Source organism: Paramormyrops kingsleyae, chromosome 22 (genome assembly GCF_048594095.1).
Source record: "Paramormyrops kingsleyae isolate MSU_618 chromosome 22, PKINGS_0.4, whole genome shotgun sequence".
Taxonomy (NCBI): Eukaryota; Metazoa; Chordata; class Actinopteri; order Osteoglossiformes; family Mormyridae; genus Paramormyrops; species Paramormyrops kingsleyae.
The window spans coordinates 5,805,086-5,826,573 of record NC_132818.1 but is presented as its reverse complement, the minus strand read 5'-3'; the positions used below and the strand labels follow the sequence as shown (position 1 = coordinate 5,826,573).

Genomic DNA, 21,488 nt, shown 5'->3' with positions numbered 1-21,488 from the left:
GAATTATTTGATACACGATCCCGTCAACACACATTATTCTAGTGTTTTCTATATTTCGATAACACATATCTAACGTTACAAAATGTGCTTGGAAGCAAGTTATCAGAATGCTTTCCTTTCTTATATTTACATAAAAACTAATTAATGACAATCTTTTACCTGCACGTCCCTAAACTCATTTAATATGGATTTATTTGTGCACGTTTAAATACCACCACATAAGGATAAATAAAATCGTGATTAATTAAAAAAAATAATTTTAAAATGGTAATAAAAGACGACGTCACGACTGTAGCCGCTGTCGGTGGCTGTTATCTATCTGCGACAGAATACAGCAGCTGCCTGTCGTGGAGTGGGATCGCTGTTCCGGGAGCCGGGACTACTTCGGCTTCCCATTGAGAAAACGGCGGGCGCAGCGCAGCGCAGGGATACGACAGGGTCGTGACCAGGTGTATGACGCAAAGCAAACACGTCGCAGAGGATGCCGTTAATGTGCGTCCTATTCTGGAGTCTATCTGAAAATTAAGGCCGCTTTCCTGCCTCCAAACTGAACTGCGTGCCTTCAAGGATGGAGGACAGCGTGTGTGGAGAGACGGGACGACCGTGAGGTACCGAAAGAGAGCCTAAGAAAATCAAGGAAAGCGGCCGTTCTGTGGGTCCGGATTCTAACGGCGGCTAGCCACCTGCACGGTTAACGAACACTAACTTACCTCCCTAGCTGGCTTACTAGCTGCCTTGCCAGGTAATCTTACTCAACGATAGCTGTTTAGATTGGTTTCGCTCATTGCCGAGTGACCTAACGCCGGCTGTCTCTTCAAATTTCCGTTGAGCTGCCGGCGAAGAAGCCCAGCAGATGTGATCAGTTATATTGCACGTTTTCTAATATAAAATGATAAAACGTTTTAAGATATTAGTTCTGTGCGGCAGTCGTTATGACGTATGTGTTTTACGGTATCTAATCTACCTAGTTTCGTGTCGTCATAGCTAACGTGGCATATGCCAGCCGATGTGCCCGATTTAAATAATTATTAAAACTGGTTGCAAACGTTTGCTTCGCCCGTTTTCTCGTTTATAGGGCCACACTCTCCATTAGAGTGGCTGACAATACACGCTTTCGCTGTGTTTATATCCGGAAATAAGTGCTGTTGTGTGTACCTACTCCTGACCATATGCAGTATATAACACATACATGAGTGTATGAAATTCACGGCAATGGTCCTCATGTCACTATCTGCGGGCTTTACTGCTCCCAAGAGCGGCGGTTTGACGCCGAAATGCCATGAATATACAGATCCGTGTCCGGCTACTCCGCGACGAAGCTGGGCGTCACATCCGCCTGATGTAAATATTAATATTAATGTTAGTATTAGTCTTGTTTTTTTCCCACCTATCATCGTGTATCCCCATTTATTATAAAATCCATCCACCTACTTAAGAATATCAATATTAATGGTGGTGTTTTCCCACCTACCAGCGTTTATGCCCGTTAGTAAGACTCAGCTGGTCCAGGTGTCTCCGCGGTGACGAAGCCAGGCGTCACATCCACCTGCTTATGAATATAAATATGAATATTAGTGTTGTTTTTCTACCAGCAGTCATTTATGCCCATTAATAACTCAGCAGTCCTGCACCTACATGTCGTGACCAGGTGTCATATTGGCCTTTTATGAATATTAGTGCTGCAGTTTCTTTACTCATTTTATTGCTGTGATGAGTCATCAACTTAATTCTGCTGAATTCATCTTCATTTGATGTGTATCTGTCCTCTTTCAATCTGCAGCTGATGGTTACACATGCATCAGTAGCACACTCGCCCTCCATACACATTAGCTATAATCATGTTTTAATATATTTAGGTCAGTAGTCTTATGGTGACACTTGTAGTCACATAACCAGGGTGACCTTGAGTGTTTGCCACCTGAGTCTGCTGCTGTGTACCCTGTCTGAAAAACTTCTCATACATGAACATTGCATGAACATGGCATTCTGGGAAATCTGTTTCCTTGCTCACACTGTATCCTGCTAACAAGGTCTCAGCACATGTGTGTCTGCTGTGGACCTGGAACTGGCCTTTTCATCCACTTTGCAGGACAATTTCTCTTTGAAATCAATTTGCGATGTTTATCTACTTTAGCCCATGCAAAGGGAGAGGCCATCCTTCTTGGAATTAGTCAGTTGTAGGGCGCTGTGGGAGTGCCCGGAGCTTGTGAGGATATTGATCATGTGACCAACTCTCCATTAACAGGGCTCCTAAAGAATTTAACAAGTGGCTTAGATTGTGTTGGTGGCCACAAAGCCACAATATTTGTTTTACATCTGCAGTGTGTAGATTCAGGAATTAGTCTGAATAATGTATTTTTGTTTTAAAAAATGGATTAGAAAACATAAGAGAAGCTAAATGTCATCCTCAGACCCATAGAGAGTAATTGAGTGGGTGTTATTGAGCTATTGTTCTCAATACCAACCTTGTCGTGAGTTTGCGTTGGCATCTGCTTAATCCTGTCAATGAATGGCTATTATGTGGAACCTTCAGTCATGATTATTTTTTTTAGAAGTAACTTTCTAAATGTTCTTTAACAAATCATACCTAAATGTATACAAATGTATATGTAATGGGAAAAGTGGATAATTGTGTGTTTGTTTCCCGACCGATTTTATTTTTTACCGATTTCACATAAGCCTGTATTGTGGTTCATTATCCCAGCCTTAGATCATTGTGGCATTCTGTGGGGTTTTTAGCATTTGTTTTTTTTTATCCTCCTTTAATTCATTGTCCAGGCACATTGCCAAAGGCCACCATTTTAATGTGAACCCCCTTTTTTCCAGGAAAGGGCATCATCAGTAATTACCTTGCATGTCAAAAACTGGTGAGATGTTTGGAGAAGAAAAAAATAAAACCAAAAATCTCAAATGCACTAGCAAGATGATTGGTATTGAATTCTCAAACAATAGTTTATGTTGAGATAAGAATTCTTAACAGTGATGTGGTTTCAGTCCTCTTTGTGATCCCCTTTGTAGAGGAAGTCCACTTGATTGCCTTTCAGATGCTGATTGTACGCGCTCCAGGCTGATATTTGGGGAATAAAAGTGTAGGATAAGAGTCGTGCTGGGGAAGATGGAGGGAGGGGCTCTACTCACTCCGAATCAACAGGGCCCTCCGGCTGCCATTCCGAGGAAATGGCTCCTATGAACGTCCTGCAGGCTTTCTCCGTTTTGACGCGTAATGAGCACTCCTTGCAGGCAGCTATTTATAGCAGCTTGCAGTTTCATCACCACCTGGATTGCTGACTTTTTCTTCTCACTCTCTCTACTCTATAGTCCTGCTTGATCCCTGTTTTTTTTTTTCTGCCTGTTTTTCTAGAATTCAGTTCAGGTTTCGAGGACCCTGAAGTCAAGATTTCTGTCTCGCACAACCTACTATTGTGTGTGTGGTGTGTTCAGTATAGGTAAAGGTTACGTTATACTCAACGCGCTACATAAGATAGTATGGGTAAAGGTTATATTGCATGAAGTGTGTTCTGTGCTGATTGTCTGCAGCCTCCCACTGTAGAGTCTTTTTGGATGCTTCCCTCAGTTGTCAGTCACCCTACGACCATCATGGGGCAGGGATTCTCGGAAAAAGGAAGGACCATTGTTTTCTTTCCACACACATCCAGTCAGGGCTGGCCTGCGGGCTTAACTCGGCCTGTTATCAGAATTGGTGCAGCCCAGAAAGTAAACACTAATCAGCTAGACGTGACACGGCGAACTGTGCAGATCCAGCCTCTCCCACTAACCACCTGTTGTCCTGCCTGAGGTTTCTGGCCTGAGCTGCTCTCACAGATATGCGGATTTAGTGGAAGTGGCTGCTTCCTCCTTGGATTCATTTTGAGCAGGACCTTTTGCGGCAGTAAGCGCCCTTTCTTGTATTAGTGCCCCAGAGCAGATCGGTGCCCGGCTCGTACCCAATGACTGTCTGGTTTGGCTGTGAAGTCTCCCCAGCGAGCAGGATTCTTGAAATGCCAAAAATGAATAAGCGGAATATTACTTTTTTTTTTCCCTCTCGTGTTGTATGATGGTGTTACCATGGGGACTAGGAGGTTGGTACAAGTGCTAGAAGTGGGTCTAGTCCCACAGCATGTGATAAACACTTCACAGATATGACCTGCTCTCAGCCGTTAAAGTCCCTGTAACATTTAGAGAACCACGGAGGGTATTGTTCAACCAGGTGGCAATAAGCCTCAGGGGAGTGTTAGGTTCATTCACGAGCGGGAAGTTAGTGCGGAAAGTTAGCCGTCAGCGAGTGTGTGGAGAGTTTGATGCACAGGGACATTGACTGGTCAGTTGGGCTTCTGTGTTTTGTCTCTCATGGGTCCAGGGTCACAGTACAAAAGGTGAGAGTTGGCAGCCTTAGGGCATCGCTCCCGGCTTCCCCGTCAAAACACGTCTGTCTCAGAGGCCAGTGTCTGCGTCGATACTGGTCTTGAGCGAGCCAGTTTCCTTCTGGGAATTTGAAACAGGAATTTAATGGTTTTCGGTGTCAAAGGCAGCTGCATTGTTACTGATTGCTGGTCAGACCTGTTTGAGGGTGATAATGATATTGCTGATCATCTTTAATTATTCCTGAACCAACTGACTGATTTGAGATTTTAGCATAGAAATATAGAATATATGCTTGCTGATGGCTATTCGGAGAGGTCCATTTGGGCAAGAAGATGCTTATTGGTTGACTGACCCATTTAACCCTCCCCCCCAACCCCCCAATTAGTTTTTCCTGGAAATGTTATTAGCTGATGTCAGGCAAACCTGTGTTGAGACACGCACACTTAATCTCAAAGTTTCTGTTGTGCTTTTCTTGCTAGTTGAGCAGCTGTGAGAGTAACTACCTTCATATCTACCTTCTCCTCATTGATCATCTTGCTCAATAGGAGATTAAGCAGAGTTAATGCAAGGTTTAACCTTCAACAACAAAAAATCGAGTATCCAAACTTTTAGTTACTCTAATGCTACAATGAATATTCCCCCTTTAGCCTGCTGAGACCTGGCAGCTTTTTCAATGCTAAATCTGATTGAAGTAGTTAAATCTGTGAGTGATTAGCTCAGTTGAGTGACATGACAATGGTTTTTGGGCCCGTATGCATGCTTTTCTTTGTACCTTGGCCTGCTTGGAAGTGGCACTCCTGTACTGGGAGTGAATTGTCCACACTATCTTTGTTTGAAGATATCTTTGGTCTGAAAGGCCGCTGATGGCTCCACAGTCGCTGGTGATATGCAGAATCTCCCTGGTACCGGTGTCCGGCGGTGCACGTGCCTGCCTGAGTGGTCAGCGCCGCGGGGAATGCCGAGGGGCCCAATCAGACGGCTAGGCAGAGATGAGCTTTGGGATGTGCTAGGACGATCGGTCCACTCAGTGTTTCTCTCCCCTCCTCCCCCACCCCAGAAGCCTTAATCACCTGCTGACCTTTCATCTTTGGACTTCTGCATAAAGCCGGGTCTCGGCCTCGCTGATCACTCTCGCCATGTCAGGTAGGAGCTCTCACTGTGTCTCGCTTCTTTTCACGGCTGGCGGCTGCCACTCTAGACTCATGGAACCTTGTTTGTGTTCCAGGAAGTTACACTCCGGTTCCAGGTGGACCCTTCTCAGCTCTGACCCCCAGTATGTGGCCTCAGGACATGCTGGCCAGATGCTGCCAGGTAGAACGTCAGCCTGGAGGATGCGTCCTCGCTGTTAGGCGGTTGTGCCATTGGGGGGCGCTGTTCTTCATGTTTGTTGCTGTGTTCTTTTGCTTTTGCTTCACGGTGTTCCTCCGTCTTCCAAAGACTCTCCACATCTGCTTCTGTCGAGGATGTTTGTTGGCTGGTGTGATATCTCTCCTGGTCTTAAGCAGATTGCAGGCCTGTCTCCCACGCCATGTGGGTATAACCCGTAACGTGTGTCTGCATCTGTTACAGAAGGAGTCCCCCGATGAACCTGAGGTGCAGTACGATGAGTTCGGGTTTCGGATTGATAGTGAAGGTAGGCAGCCATTTTGGGCTGCTGTGTTAACCGCAGAGACCATTACACCAGCCCTGTCTATTTAACTGAGTTATTGACTAATCCAGCGACATCTGTGCCCTAAGTTAATTATAACATTGTTTTAGGAACATCACCAATATATACTGTAGATCTGCTGTGAATAGAATGTTGCTCCTCGCTGTAGATCTATTCTGCATAGAGTATATCTGCTATGAACACAGAGCTACTCCTCTGCATAGGAGTTTATGTGATACAGGATCTCGCTGTTCTCTGTCCTGTAGACGGTGTGGAAGTCCAGGACCCCCTCAGAGGTGACAGGTCACCCCAGCACGAGGACCCTCAGCAGAGGCTGCGCTGGCAGGCCCACTTGGAGTTCACCCATAACCACACAGTGGGTGACCTGACCTGGGACCTGATCTCCCCCTGCCTGCCCCGCTCCGACCGGCTGCGGGCGCTGGTTCTGGGGGGTATTCCCCACAGTATGAGGCCCCAGGTGGGTGCCCCTCCTCCAGAGGCTCCGTGTTGGCGAACCGCACGCTGGTGCTAATTCCATTTGGTCAGCCTCCATGTCCTCATGTCTGCTGTCCCCCCCCCCCCCCCCCAGCTGTGGATGCGACTCTCGGGGGCCCTTCAGAAGAAGAGGACGTCTGAGATCTCCTACAGGGAGATCATCAAGAACAGCTCCAATGACGACACTACTGCAGCCAAGCAGGTGGCTGGCAGGGCATGCCGGTGCATGCCGGTGCCCGCTTTCTCCCATGCCCTTTCCCCCCTGTCCCTGTCTTTGCTCAGTGACTGGCTGACATTGTGCTCTGACCCTGGTTTGGCATCTCCCTGTGTCAGATAGAGAAAGACCTGCTGCGCACCATGCCCTCCAATGCCTGCTTCAGCACCCTGACCAGCGTGGGCGTGCCCCGGCTCCGGAGGGTTCTGCGCGGCCTGGCCTGGCTCTACCCGGATATCGGCTACTGCCAGGGCACCGGCATGGTGAGTGCCGTCTGGCAGGGTGGCGTCTGCGGGGGCGGTCAGGTCGCCGGCATTAACGGGGGAGCCCTGTTTCCCTTAGGCAGGGCATGTCTGCTACTGAGGCTGCTGGGATCCCCTGCTGAGGGCGTTCAGCCACACTTCCCCTGTTGGGGGCTCTAGTGAGCACTCGCAAGCCAGTTCTGCTTAAGGTTAGCACTCACAGAAGTCTTATTTCCCAGTATGAAGATCAGTCTAGATAACTTGGAGAAAGTACAGTAATACTCCAGTCACTGATTGACTTTGAGCGTTTGGAGCGTGGCCGCTCCCCGCGCCATCCGATTGGTGCCTGGCCGCTCCCCGCGCCATCCGATTGGTGCCTGGCCACTCCCCGCGCCATCCGATTGGTGCCTGGCCACTCCCCGCGCCATCCGATTGGTGCCTGGCCGCTCCCCGCGCCATCCGATTGGTGCCTGGCCGCTCCCCGCGCCATCCGATTGGTGCCTGGCCGCTCCTCGTGCCGTCTGATTGGTGCCTGGCCGCTCCCCGCGCCATCCGATTGGTGCCTGACCGCTCCTCGTGCCGTCTGATTGGTCCCTGGCTACTTCTGTCCCACCCAGGTGGCTTCATGCCTGCTGCTCTTCCTGGAGGAGGAGGATGCCCTGTGGATGATGTGCGCCCTGATTGAGGACCTGCTGCCGCCCTCATACTTCTCCTCCACGCTGCTGGGCGTGCAGACGGACCAGCGTGTGCTCAGACAGCTGATCGTGCAGTACCTGCCCCACCTGGACCGGCTCCTGCAGGAGCATGACATTGGTGAGACTCGGGGCAGGTGGCTTGCCATGGGGGGCTGGACTGTGAGCTGCTCTTAGCAAGTGACAGAGTGTTGATTGGTGGGAGGAACATGACTTCAAGGCCAGCAGAAGGTGGGATTCTGTCAGCCTGTCAATCGCAAGGGGCGTGTTTACACACTTCCTGTCAGTTACTTCATTGGTTATTCCGGGCTGTGATTGACAGCCTGCGGTAGATTCTGCCCTCTGTCGGTCTTTGACCACCTGTCTGGTGGTGGCTGGTATCTGTGACGGTCTAAGGGTTCCTCTGATGTCTCTGCAGAGCTGTCCCTCATCACGCTGCACTGGTTCCTCACGTCCTTCGCCAGCGTGGTGGACATACGCATCCTCCTGCGCATATGGGACCTGCTCTTCTACGAAGGTTCAGTCGTGCTGTTCCAGGTCACACTGGGCATGCTGAAGATCAAGGTTTGTGCCGAGCACTTGTGCTGTCAGCTTGCTCTCTTCTCTTATCTTAGAGTCAAAGCTGAACTATAACACTAGCAGAGATGTTCAGGTCTTTAGCTGTTAGCCTTGGTTCATGCTCGATAAGTTCTTTGGGTTTTCTAGTGATGTCTCCACCCAGCCACACTGCCTGTGTCAGTGCTTGACCCCTCTCTTGCCAGGAGGGGGAGCTGGTGTCCTCAGAGAATTCCGCCTCCATCTTTAACACGCTGTCAGACCTGCCTAGCCAGATCGAAGATGGCACGGCTGTGCTTGGGGAGGCAATTCGCTTGGCGGGGGCCCTGTCCCAGGAGAACCTGGATGCCCAGCGTCACAAGCACCTGGCCTATATCCTAGCTGAACAGGCCCAGCTGAACTCCAACAACTCGCACGCCCTCACTAGCAGCCTCAACAAGGTGAGTGACGAGCCCTTCGGCTTCCTGTTTAGACAGGAAGTGAACTTTTATCATGCAGTTAAGACAAGAAACGGGACTGACATTTTGAATAGTCCAGGACGACAGAATTAAAAGTTGGATTGCTGTCCTGTCTGAGTGTTGGTGTCTGTATCCAGTGTGGTCTATGTGATTCTGTTACTGTCCAGTTTCAGTGGTGCATATTAACTATTAATTGATATAGGGGTGAACTTCCTGTCAAGAGAATTTAACGAAAGGTGGTCTGTATTTAAGAACCGCTGTAGCCAGGTGACACCCTTCCCCCTTCATGGGGGTGGTCTGTATTTAATAGCCACTGTGTCTGTGGCCTGGTGCCGATGCCCCTCCCCATGGGGGTGGTCTGTATTTAATAGCCACTGTGTCTGTGGCCTGGTGCCTATGCCCCTCCCCATGGGGGTGGTCTGTATTTAATAGCCACTGTGTCTGTGTGCAGGTGGTGCGCAGGCAAAGCCAGCGCAGAAAGTCGACGCTCAGCTCGCTGCTCTTTGGGGAGGACGAGACCGAAGTGCTCAAGGCCAAGAATATCAAGCAGACGGAGCTGGTGGCCGCCCTGCGGGAGGCCATCGGCCGTATAGCCGAGCACTTCCACTGCCTAGACCCGCACAACTGCAGCGCCGTGAGTGCCCGCCCCTCACCCACTGACCCCGCCTCTGGCCTGCACCCCCTGCTGCCGTGCGCCGTGGCAGCACCGTTCAGCATCTCTCTGTCTCAGGACCTGACCCCAGATTACTCCATGGAGAGTCACCAGCGGGACCACGAGAATTTCGCTGTGGTATCGCGTAACAGGCGGCGACGTGCCAAGGCCCTGCTGGACTTTGAGCGGCATGATGACGATGAGCTGGGCTTCCGCAAAAATGACATCATTACGGTAAGCAGCAATATCTCACCGGTGTCCTGAGTGACGTGAGACCTTAGACCTGATGAAGTGTGATATATCAGTGTGTGACACTCGGATTAAATCCAGAACAAGTAGCCAGGCCTCTGTGCCTGTTCAGGTTCCCCCATGTCATTAAATCCAGAACGCCAAGTAGCCAGGTCTCTGTGTGTATTCAGGTTCCTCCATGTCATTAATCATTTATTCAACCTGTCATTCGAAAATAATCACCTCAGGCTGTTTTCCATGCATGGCACATCCATTCATGAATCAAATCTGCATGCATCTAATTGGCTTTTCCTTGTGTTCTCCCCCTTTCCTTCTCTGTCTCCCAGATAATCTCTCAGAAGGATGAGCACTGCTGGGTGGGCGAGCTCAATGGGCTCCGAGGTACCTGACCCCACCACCACCACCATTATAGTATCTCTGTACCAGTGGTTGGTTCCACTGATCTGGGTGTGACAGTGACCAGTACTCTCTGAACAGCTGGGGAGGGCGGTGATAGCATCCTGGTTTCATTCAGTTTCATTTTGTTTTCCTCAGGTTGGTTTCCGGCCAAGTTCGTTGAAGTTCTCGATGAGCGGAGCAAAGAGGTGTGTGAATTTACTGCGGTGTTGCATCATTGTGGGGAAATGCAAGTCACAGTAGTCTCAAATGAACTGAAACCAGTAGCCCTGCTAGCGGAATCCCAAATTTCTCAGCATGTCTGTGGGAGATTAATGGCAGGCTGCATCCTTGAAGCTGATTACCGAAACCCTGCCGCTCTGCTATTTTTACATTTTATGATGCTGGGTACCTTGTGTGGCCAGAGTCAGTGAATATGGAGAAAGATCACGGGCGTGTAAATGCGCCGTGAAGGACCTGCTATGGACATCCTGCCCTTGGTGTTGGCCCTGCTACAGCAAGGGAATGCTGTCCTTGGGAAGCAGAAATCAGGTCTTCCTCCTGGGCCTGGTTCCCCTTAAAGTAGCATTAGCTGGGAAAGAGCAGCCTTCTGTGATAGCCTGTAGCCGCTGGTGGCTATGCAGCATGATGAGGCATGCTGGGAATCTAATTGGCCAATAAAAATCCATCATGGCTCCTTCGGATATCTTCCCCAGGCAATTTTCATGTTTCTTTCCTCCTAGGCTTCCTTTAATTGGCGTTTTCTTTGTGTTCACTCACTTAGAAACTGGATTAAAGCAAGCCCGGGATACTGAATGCCCGGAATGGAATAAATTTATTTTTTAATAGATTTCTGAAAAGTAATTGGATGTGTTGAAGAAGGAAAAAGAGTAGAAAATATGTGTTGGGAAGCCGGGGGTTGGACACCTAAAAGTGAATATGAATTTTACTGCTTATGTCAGTGGCTGACAGCCAGCATCACTCTTATCCTGTCTGGTATTCAGTATTTAGTACTCAGTACTCAATGAGTGCTATGCTGATAAGGCTCATCCTGCTGTAGGGTTAGCTGGAGGTAGATTATTGGCAGGACCATAGCGAGTGTCATAATCAAGGTTAAACAACGATCATCATTTTACAGTGATCGTATCCGCTGTAGGCTGATGTTAGGTGAGATTAAATTAACTTTATTGATCCCAGAGAGAGATTCTTGAAGATCTGTGTTTCGGGGTGATGTGACACTATGAGCCATGTCTGTGTTCTCATCAGTACTCGCTGGCTGGGGATGACTCTGTGACTGAGGCTGTCACTGACCTCGTCAGGGGGACCCTCTGCCCAGCCCTGAAGGCCATCTTCCAGCATGGTCTGAAGAAGCCCTCGATACTAGGTGGTCTCTGCCACCCCTGGCTCTTCATTGAGGAGGTCTGTCTTCCTGTCTCTCGCTAGTTAATGCTTGTAAAAGTGATTGATAACTGCATTTCCTGATCATTTTTTTGAAATAGCGGTGCTGATGATGACTGACTGCCTGCCTGCCTGTGTTCTGATGCTGACTGACTGACTCTCTGTGCTGATGGTGACTGACTGTCTGTGCTGATGGTGACTGACTGTCTGTGCTGATGGTGACTGACTGTCTGTGCTGATGGTGACTGACTGTCTGTCTCACTGTGCTGATGGTGACTGACTGACTGACTGTGCTGATGGTGACTGACTGACTGACTGTGCTGATGGTGACTGACTGACTGACTGTGCTGATGGTGACTGACTGACTGACTGTGCTGATGGTGACTGACTGACTGACTGTGCTGATGGTGACTGACTGACTGACTGTGCTGATGGTGACTGACTGACTGACTGTGCTGATGGTGACTGACTGACTGTGCTGATGGTGACTGACTGACTGTGTGCTGATGGTGACTGTCTGTCTCACTGTGCTGATGGTGACTGACTGACTGACTGTGCTGATGGTGACTGACTGACTCACTGTGCTGATGGTGACTGACTGACTGACTGTGCTGATGGTGACTGACTGACTGACTGTGCTGATGGTGACTGACTGCTGATGGTGACTGACTGTATGACTGTGTGCTGATGGTGTCTGACTGTCTGTCTGACTGTGCTGATGGTGACTGTCTGACTGTGTGTCTGACTGCTGATGGTGACTGACTGTGCTGATGGTGACTGACTGTCTGTCTGACTGTGCTGATGGTGACTGTCTGACTGTGCTGATGGTGACTGACTGTCTGTCTGACTGCTGATGGTGACTGACTGTGCTGATGGTGACTGACTGTCTGTCTGACTGTGCTGATGGTGACTGACTGTCTGTCTGACTGCTGATGGTGACTGACTGTGCTGATGGTGACTGACTGTGCTGATGGTGACTGACTGTCTGTCTGACTGTGCTGATGGTGACTGACTGTCTGTCTGACTGTGCTGATGGTGACTGACTGTCTGTCTGACTGCTGATGGTGACTGACTGTGCTGATGGTGACTGACTGTCTGTCTGACTGCTGATGGTGACTGACTGTGCTGATGGTGACTGACTGTCTGTCTGACTGTGCTGATGGTGACTGACTGTGCGTCTGACTGTGCTGATGGTGACTGACTGTGCTGATGGTGTCTGACTGTCTGACTGTGTGCTGATGGTGTCTGACTGTCTGTCTGACTGTGCTGATGGTGACTGACTGTGCTGATGGTGACTGACTGTGCTGATGGTGACTGACTGCCTGTGTGCTGTCCTCAGGCTGCCAGCCGGGAGGTGGAGCGCGACTTTAACTCTGTCTACTCCAGGCTGGTGCTCTGTAAGACCTACAGGTGAGGAGGCTGGCTGCCACTGGGGGTGGCCCCAGGGTGGAAACGTTTCAGTCCCCTGATGGCGATGCGGGGCAGTGCTTCAGCGGTCAGTAGGATGTGTAGAGCCTTCGGAGCTGCTCTGCGTGGCTCGAGAGGGAGAGCGTTTCTCAGAGAGCCTGCCGGGCACAGTCATCAGTATCAGTCTGAGCACCTGCTGCTAATGACTAGGATGATGTAGATCAGCCATAACTCGGTGAAACGAGCTGCTGACTATAGTAACCGGGCCTTTCCGGTAGTCATGCTGCTAACTGTTTAACGTCTATGTGGATGTAGTCGTCGGTTTGTGTTTTGCCGCCAACAAGCTGGAAGTGTTAATTAAGCCAGATTGCGTGTCGTGACGCATACATGAGTCTCCCTAAAACGGCAGTCAGGATGGCAGGGGGTACGAGGTGGGCTCAAGGGTGACGAGCTGACCTCTCACTGCAGGTTAGACGAGGATGGCAAGGTGCTGACCCCAGAGGAGCTGCTCTACAGGGTGAGTTTGCCTCTGTCCCCCCCCCACCCCAGTGACACGTAGCCCTGCGCTCACGCTGAGCTCCGTCCCACCTCCCCAGGCTGTACAGTCTGTGAACATGAGCCACGACTCTGCACACGCCCAGATGGACGTCAAGTTCCGCTCGCTCATCTGCGTCGGCCTGAAGTGAGCTTGCTGTCACTCGTCTCGTCGCAAGTCACAATCATACCTGCATATAGTTGTGTGCAGCTACACGCTTGCGCACATGTGCACATTCAGCCCCGGTACATACTGTACACGTGCAGCCACACAGATACATAGGCCGGTACCAAGTACTCTTTCTCCCCCTGGTGGCAGCGAGCAGGTACTGCACCTGTGGTTGGAGGTTCTCTGCTCCAGCATGGCGGCGGTGGAGAAATGGTACCAGCCATGGTCCTTCCTCCGCAGCCCAGGTTGGGTCCAAATCAAGTGTGAGCTGAGGTGAGACCCCGGAGCCGCCTGTGACCCATATTGCTGGTCTTGTTGCTTGGCAACAGTGTTTGGAGAACAGGCTAAACGAATGATGTCATCAGTTTAAAAATAGGTTGATTCACATGGGATTCTGTTTTCAGGGTCCTGTCCAAATTTGCCTTCAGCCTCTCACAGGATTGCGAACTGCCTGCAAAGAAGGAGGTAAGTGCTGTCCGCTGACTTCACATTTAAGCCTGGAAGCATGCCTGCATGTAGACGGGCGGGAAGCGTACAAATGGTGCCTTCGATTATTTCTCTCCAAGTCGGAACTCGGATGAAAACGTCACGAAACGTCACTTCCCGTCGGAAACACGTCTCTTTTATGACGTTGAAGTCGGACAAGATTTTGTTGTCCCAGTTGCCCCGTGACGTAATTTCAACGTGGCGACTTGGTTTGTTTGTAGTTTGTTTACCGATCGAAAAAAGAATATCGCTATGAATGTACTAAAATATTTTCTAAAGCTTTTAATGTGGTTTGACTAGTTCGTGTTTCTTGTTTGTCTCTCGGGAAAATCTCAATTTCTCCATTTTCTCCATTTGGAAAACTCAAAATCTGCTAAAATATAACGCAACAACACACAGCGACGTGTTCATGGAGGCAGCCATGTTTGTTCCGAGATGTGGGTAGCTCGAACGGGAGATTGTCGGATGTGATGTCACTCAACTCGGAATTTCCGAGTTCCGAGAGAAAAACGAACGCACCAAAACATACCGAGTCTCTCTCTGCCCTTCCTCCAGACCTCTCCCGTCCTGAAATCAGGAGTGGTGGACATGTTGGTCAAACATCACCTCTTTAGTTGGGATCTCTAGCTAATTGGCAAACACCTAGCCTGGCTGCCTAGTGACCGCTGCCATGGCGATAATGATTCTGTTGCTGGTGGGTGTAGGTGTACTACATTACGTCGGGTGCTGGCCTTTTCTCTTTGGCTGCCCGCGCTACGGTTTTCTCAGCTAATTTACTGTTAGCGGCTTGCTAACCACTTGCTTGCATGCAGTGCATCAGTAGACGTCTGACCTTTCTTCCTCAGATGTGATACAGTAAGTTTCTGGAGTTTCCTTCCATTATAAACTGAGAATCGGCGCCAGCCTTTCCTTCGAGTGAGTTGCATCCTTAGCGACTCGCTTGCTAAGCTGCACACTGACCATTAACTAACGACTATACCGCAGTTGTATTTACTCCGCCACTTGATATGGGGAAACGCTGACACTGACATCCATATTCACTGTATTAGTCACGTTTACATTTGCAGCCGTTAAGCAGATGCTTTGTCCAAGGTGACGTTTGAGGGAGGCAGATCACGCAGTACAGACGTCCTGCTGTCAGAGAGCCAGCTAGGCTGTGCCTTCGCCTGCGATGAATAATCAGTAAGAAGTGTGAGATCATTACGGGACGAGAGCTGTACAAACTCTGCTTAGAACCTCACCTCCCAGAGCTGTACAAACACTGCTTAGAACCTCACCTCCCAGAGCTGTACAAACACTGCTTAGAACCTCACCTCCCAGAGCTGTACAAACTCTGCTTAGAACCTCACCTCCCAGAGCTGTACAAACACTGCTTAGAACCTCACCTCCCAGAGCTGTACAAACACTGCTTAGAACCTCACCTCCCAGAGCTGTACAAACTCTGCTTAGAACCTCACCTCCCAGAGCTGTACAAACTCTGCTTAGAACCTCACCTCCCAGAGCTGTACAAACTCTGCTTAGAACCTCACCTCCCAGAGCTGTACAAACACTGCTTAGAACCTCACCTCCCAGAGCTGTACAAACACTGCTTAGAACCTCACCTCCCAGAGCTGTACAAACTCTGCTTAGAACCTCACCTCCCAGAGCTGTACAAACACTGCTTAGAACCTCACCTCCCAAAAGCTAATCAGCTATCAAATATCATCACTCCAGAGAGGCTTGTAGAAGCGAAGTCTGAGTGTCAGATACAAGAATAGAGCTTATGGCAGTAAAAGTGGAACCATTTCAACGGGATAGTCAGCGTAGACGGCGCTCGGAGGCTCGGCGCGAGCGTCAGGTAGGCGTTGGTGTCCCCTGATGAGATGGTGCTGCTTGTGGTCAGGTATAGCTGCTGCTTTGTCCCTGTGTTCGTGATGAAGGGTGGTGGTTTCTCTAAGTTTAGGGAGCTGCAGTGTGAGGTGCTGTCACACACCTGTTTCTCTGTGCGCGGCGGGTTGCGTGCCTGTGTCTGCGCGCGGCTGTCCCATGCTTGCCAGCTACTCAGTCAATGTGCAGGCGGTCAGGTACCTCCTGGGCTCCTGGCTACACCCCCCCATCATAAACCAAGAACAGCGCCCCCCCTGAATACTGTGTGTTAATGCTTTCCCCACCCCCTCTCGCCTTGCAGACACCAAAACCAAGTGTTGTGCAGCTTCGTGTTTCACAGTGTGAATGTAAAGTGACAGGTGCCTCACAGTGCCCCTCTCCCCTCTCTCTCTCTCTCTCTCTCTCTCTCTCTCTCTCCCTTCCTCCCCCTCCCTCTCTCCCGGTCCAGGAGAAGGAGCAGAGACCCCTGAAGGAGGGCGTTCAGGACATGCTGGTTAAACACCACCTCTTCAGCTGGGACATTGACGGCTAGATGCTGATGCCAGCACACAAACTCTTAAATTCTCCCTGGATCACACCTCCCCCCCCCCCCCCCCCAGTATAGCAGTGATCCTGCACCCTCACACACATTATCATGCTAAAGTAAGACTCTACTCTTCCAACTTTGGGGACTCTCTTGTGTGACTCTGCACATCAAACGTCAGCCGCGGACAGACGCTTGAAAAGGGGATGATCTCAGTGTGGCGACCCCCCCCCCCCCCCCCCCCAGTCACGCTCTCCTTTGGCTCCTAATTCCTTCTGCCTTACAATTTTGGTGGACATTTCAAAAGGCTGCAATGTGTCATTTGTACAGCTGGGTGTGCTAATACCGCAGTGTCTAAAACATTTCCTGAATGTAACCTGTACTATTTCAATGTCAGATTCCCCCAGATGTACCCCTGCTACTCTTTCGACTCGCTACCGCCCCCTATTGATGATGGCATTGTACTTTTAACATGCCGGGTGGGTCGTGGGCATCCGCCTCGGCGTCCTGCTTGCTCTGTCACAGCGGTGCATGCGCCGAACAGGGTGTCAGAATTTGTAACTTCCTGCTTATCAAGCAGTTTGGCTGAGGCCCTTGGGTTGGCCTTGCAAACCAGCAGTGAAACTCTCACGCGTTCCTTGATTTGTGACCTTAAATACCGTGACTGCTGTAGGCTGTGTATGCAGCTTGCTGAGAGGTGGCAGGTGCTGTGCTGTGCTCTTCCTCAGCCCAGCAGCCCCTTGTTCTGAATGTACGATTAGAATTTCTATGGTCCTCGCTGAGCGGACCAGATCCCAGGGCCTGACTGTGTCAACGAGTGAAGCTCCCACTGCCAGACACCCTCTGTGTGGCACTTACAAGCTTTCCTCCATTGTTGACCTGAGGAGCAATCTCTCTTTATAAATAAATCGACTCTGTTTATCACGTGCAAATTATTCGGCGCTGAAGATGAAACAGGACTGGCTGCCTGTAGGTGGCGCTGCACCGCTGTGCTCTCACCAGTCCCTCTGAGTGATGGGTAATTTGTGAGAAATCTGCTGTGGTTGCAGAGCAGCGGGGGAGCCCACAGCGCTCAATCATGTTCACCTGTGTGTACAGAAAGCGAAAATAAAGGTCTGTATATATGTAACCGCAGCATTAACATCTGGTTTGTTTCCTGGCTTTGGCATTACATCACCCTTATGAATGGAATTCGATATAAAGCACTCTTGGCACATGTGGCTGTCCTGAGCAGTCAAAGTGCCCTCAGAGACCTCGGCTGAGCATGAACGCAGCTTATAGGGGGAAGCGAGTCCACTGAGAAGGTGGGGTTGTGTCATGTGACCAGATCCGGCTGCAGGCTGAGTGCAGAGTAAACATCCTACAAAATGAGGACACTGATGGCTTGTAGCTTTTCATGGTGCATTTTGCAGCCTCAACGTGATCGATATTTTCTGAAGGGTGCTATATCAGTCATGATGTTTGGCCTGTTACTTAAGGCCTGCCTAATGTCTGATTTAAACAGCTTTTTGTCACTGGGGGGGTAAGGGAGAAAAGGCTCAGTGACATGTCACTCCATCCTGACACAGAACCAGTTTGAGCAGGAATTTCTCACTGAGATCAGAGCTCCTCTCACACCATGGGTGAATCGGCTGCCTTTCAACATTTTTTTTGCCCTGGTCTGTTCAGTAATGATGTGGCCCCTATAGCGAGAACATGAAGGTATGTGAAACATGCAGCTTTAGCTCTGCTTGAGCTCCGATCTTGCGATGATCTGTGTTCCTCTTACCTTCCAGTAAGTCGCTGGCTCTCCCTGCTGTGCCATGGGTCTTTGTGGTCGATAATGGAGAGGAATCTTTTTTATGTTTTGTGTGTGTGTGTGTGTGTGTGTGTGTGTGTGTGTGTGTGTGTGTGTGTGTGTGTGTGTGTGTTGTCAAGAGGTATGCTGTTACTGAATCAGCCCTAGGCATGATCTCCCCCTGTGAGCTGTGATGGATGGGTTTCTGTGGGCCGTGTCATCTTCCACCTCTGCATGTTCAGTGGGCTATACCCACTAGGGTGCATCAAACCCCCATTGATTTTCAAAATGTTTTTGGCTGTATAATAAATATGTTCTACCGGATGAAAAAATAATTTGGGCAAAATTTCGTTAATTTTGATTAACATCTACCGGGTCCACATCTAGATTGAAAATATGAAAAATAATGATAAACGCAAGAAAAACGAAGGTACTTCAGAAGTTCACAAATATATTTTAAATGCACAAATTAAATTATTAAATTATTGTGATACATGTCTGATGTCTGATATAGTTGGTACAGGTGTATAGGGCATAGGCCTACTGTTACAGAGCAATACTTCCAGCAGCAATATAATAGCAATATACTTCTGGGCAAGTATAATAGTATGTCTATCTTAAGAACTGATAGTGAACATCAAAAAGACTGATATATCGATGGCACCTGGGAAAAACCGCGTAAGTGCACTATAGTATGGCGGAATCCGCGTAAGTGAAAAATGGGCGGGAACGAAACTAAAGCAACTAAACAAAACCACATCCATTTCATATCATGCAATTTTCGCGTAAGGGACATCAGTCTGTGCTGTGATTTGGAAGTGAGTAGCTTGTGAACATGGACGAGGCTCAGATTTTAGCACCAGTATTTTCAGTATGTTCACAAGGGCTCTCAAATCTAGGTCACGTTTTACTTCCACCATTTAGAAAAAACGTTCCCCTGTAAAATTGACAAATTGTTGGATACGCGGTTTTTCCCCGGTGCCATCGATATCCACTATTAACCACTTTAAATACTAAAACATGAAATCATTAATGCTTGCAGTATAACTATTCCAAAGTATGAATTATTGCCGTTATTTCAGAATTTCATGGCTGTTGTGGACCCGGTAGAACTTATCCAAATTTCAAATTATTTTGCACAGTGTGTTTTTAGTACAGATAGAACATTTTTTTTATATAGCCATGAAAATATTTTTCACTTGGGGGGTTTGATGCACCCTAATACCCACGATTGGCCGGTTTAGGCGGGACCTCTGTGATGACCTGAGTACCTCCCCCAGGAGGCTCGATGGCAGTGAGGTGCTCTTTGTGGCCGTGATCAGACTCCCCTCCTTTAAGAAGCCCGGCCACATGGGCCTGTGCATAACATGTGCTTGGGAATTGGTGATTGGATGCCTGTGTCCTGTGAGGTTAGACGGAAAGGGAAGCTGCCCCCCCCCTTCCCCGCATCTGTGATGCACACTCAACAAACCTGCTGTTTCTCACAGACATTAGAACCATAAATCACCAAAAAGTAGATCCTTTAATGAATCTGCTCCCGACAGTGGGGAACAGGATCCGCCTGCTTGGCTTCAGTTCTCTGCTGTTTGTGGACGTCCTGCTCACCTGCCTCTTCTTTGAATGCGTAGGATGTTGGAGTCTGACTGCGGGAGAGAGTGCAGCTAAGGTGTTGGCCACCAGCCCTGAGCCCTGTTACTGTCCACCTGCAGGGGGTGACGGTGAGCAGCAGGAGGGGAGATCACAATGAGTGCAGCTGGATTTGCTTGCCGCTTAATGCAAATATGAGATTAGGAGACCATAAAGTGAAATGCTTCAGCAATAACAAGTTTACTCAGTAGTTATGTGTGGAACAGCATCTGGGGTTAAGCGGCACCCAGCTGATGCCTGTAAACAGCTCAGATGTTAAGATCCTTTGGAGCAGCTTTGCGGAGGTTTATCTCTCCTCAGTAAAAGCTTATGGGCACTTGGATGTCTGGGTTAAAGTGACTTAATTAGAGCTGGGGATTACTGTTAAAAGCTGCACGTTTATGCAGTTTTCTGCCCAAACATGTTGTCGGCAAACCAGAACATGATTCTGATGAATTCCCTGCTGTGAGGAACCTGACCCAGATTATTCCAGTAAAAAACGGAGTCATCTGTTTCCATAAAAGTGGCTGGTAAATGTACAGTAAGTCTCGCTTGACAAGAGTGTGATTGGCTGGCAGCACAGCATGACGTTTGATTGGTTTGCTCCAGTTATGTCAGACGTGCTCATAGGCTACCGTCCCACAGAACCCCACCCACCCATCCTTCTGTAAGTCAGCCTCCATAAGCACCCTACACTCCAAAATCTGGTCACAGTGGACCTTGGCTTTGTGCTGCAGATGGAATTTGGCCCTCCGTTAAAAAAAAAAAAAAAAGTTCGGGGCCCCTGATCTACAGCCACCGCACAGATTAATAATGTTCACTTGCTATGCCTAGATTTAACACTAGAGGGTGCTGTTGTCTACGGCCTCTGTGTCTGAAGCAGATGCAGAGGGTTAGCTGGGTTAAGGCTAAGCACAGGGCCCAGGTCGGGCCTCCATCTAGTACCACTCGGTGAGGTGCTTAAGAATGAGTCTGAAAGCCTTAATCATACTGAACGAGCATGTGAACTAAGCAGCATAATCAAACAAGCCCACATGACAAGAGCCACCGGTGAATTTAGCTGAAAGAGTTTTTCCATAGCTGCCAGAGTCATGACCATGAAAGGGAAAGTGGGGCCGTACGTCTGAGCCAGGCATGCAGGGCTGCACGGTGACGTGTGGGGGGGAAGATCCTCCATGCGGCGCCACCTAGCTGCAGCGACTCGCTTTCAGGCAATTGGACGACAGCCCACCCGCTCCGCTGTGTACGCACGAGGCTGAGTGCTCCATGACTGTAGCGAGATGGCTTGTCCTCTGAATTTCACGGTGCCTTTCCGCACCCACGGTCCCATAAAGCAGAAAACTGCGCAGCTTGAAGTACAGAACAGTACAGAATGTAAAGACTCATGACCTAGGGTAGTGTTTTCCCAATCCGGTCCTTGGGGACCTACAGTCAGTCTACATTTTGCACGAGATAGAACCTAGAGCTTAAGTAGTGCTTTCGGAGAAGGAGATGCTGATCCTGAATTGTTCAGACATGAGTATTCAATTCTATTCAATTAATTTTTTTTGTACAGCCTCTTATGCGAAGGCGTTTTACATGGATGTGGTGTGATACAGAAATTAAAGAAAGAAAGTCAGATGACAGCAGAGGAGAGGAACCAAAAACTCCCAAGTAAGGAGAAAAAAAACTCCTGTCTCTCTGTACTAACAAACTGTTACCAAGGGCAACCACTCAACACATTGTGGTGAGTTTGGCAGAGTAGCTACACTCTCAGAAAA

At 49.2% G+C, this 21,488-nt stretch overlaps 1 protein-coding gene across 3 annotated transcripts; it reads left to right on the top strand.

The window, feature by feature from the left end:
• Nucleotides 1-347: 347 nt before the first annotated feature.
• Nucleotides 348-17,454, top strand: sgsm3 (small G protein signaling modulator 3). Of its 3 annotated transcripts, none has more exons than XM_072704833.1 (21): nt 348-608; nt 5,420-5,505; nt 5,588-5,673; nt 5,932-5,995; nt 6,277-6,488; nt 6,600-6,707; nt 6,839-6,982; nt 7,579-7,774; nt 8,072-8,217; nt 8,415-8,648; nt 9,118-9,300; nt 9,397-9,552; nt 9,894-9,948; nt 10,102-10,151; nt 11,209-11,361; nt 12,680-12,750; nt 13,216-13,264; nt 13,344-13,429; nt 13,601-13,723; nt 13,855-13,915; nt 16,251-17,454. In XM_072704833.1, the coding sequence occupies exons 2-21, from the start codon at nt 5,499-5,501 to the stop codon at nt 16,332-16,334; spliced, it is 2,268 nt and encodes a 755-aa protein (XP_072560934.1). In that variant the 5' UTR covers nt 348-608; nt 5,420-5,498; the 3' UTR covers nt 16,335-17,454. The 3 variants fall into 3 exon arrangements, with proteins under 3 accessions (XP_072560934.1, XP_072560935.1, XP_072560933.1); XM_072704834.1 differs by having other exon boundaries at nt 348-742; nt 5,935-5,995; XM_072704832.1 differs by having other exon boundaries at nt 348-742.
• Nucleotides 17,455-21,488: the final 4,034 nt, after the last annotated feature.

Excerpts from the sequence above, each read along its gene's own strand:
- sgsm3 (XM_072704833.1), top strand. Across the intron at positions 5,674-5,931 it reads TGCTGGCCAGATGCTGCCAG|AAGGAGTCCCCCGATGAACC; the intron begins GTAGAACGTCAG and ends CATCTGTTACAG. Across the intron at positions 10,152-11,208 it reads TCGATGAGCGGAGCAAAGAG|TACTCGCTGGCTGGGGATGA; the intron begins GTGTGTGAATTT and ends TGTTCTCATCAG.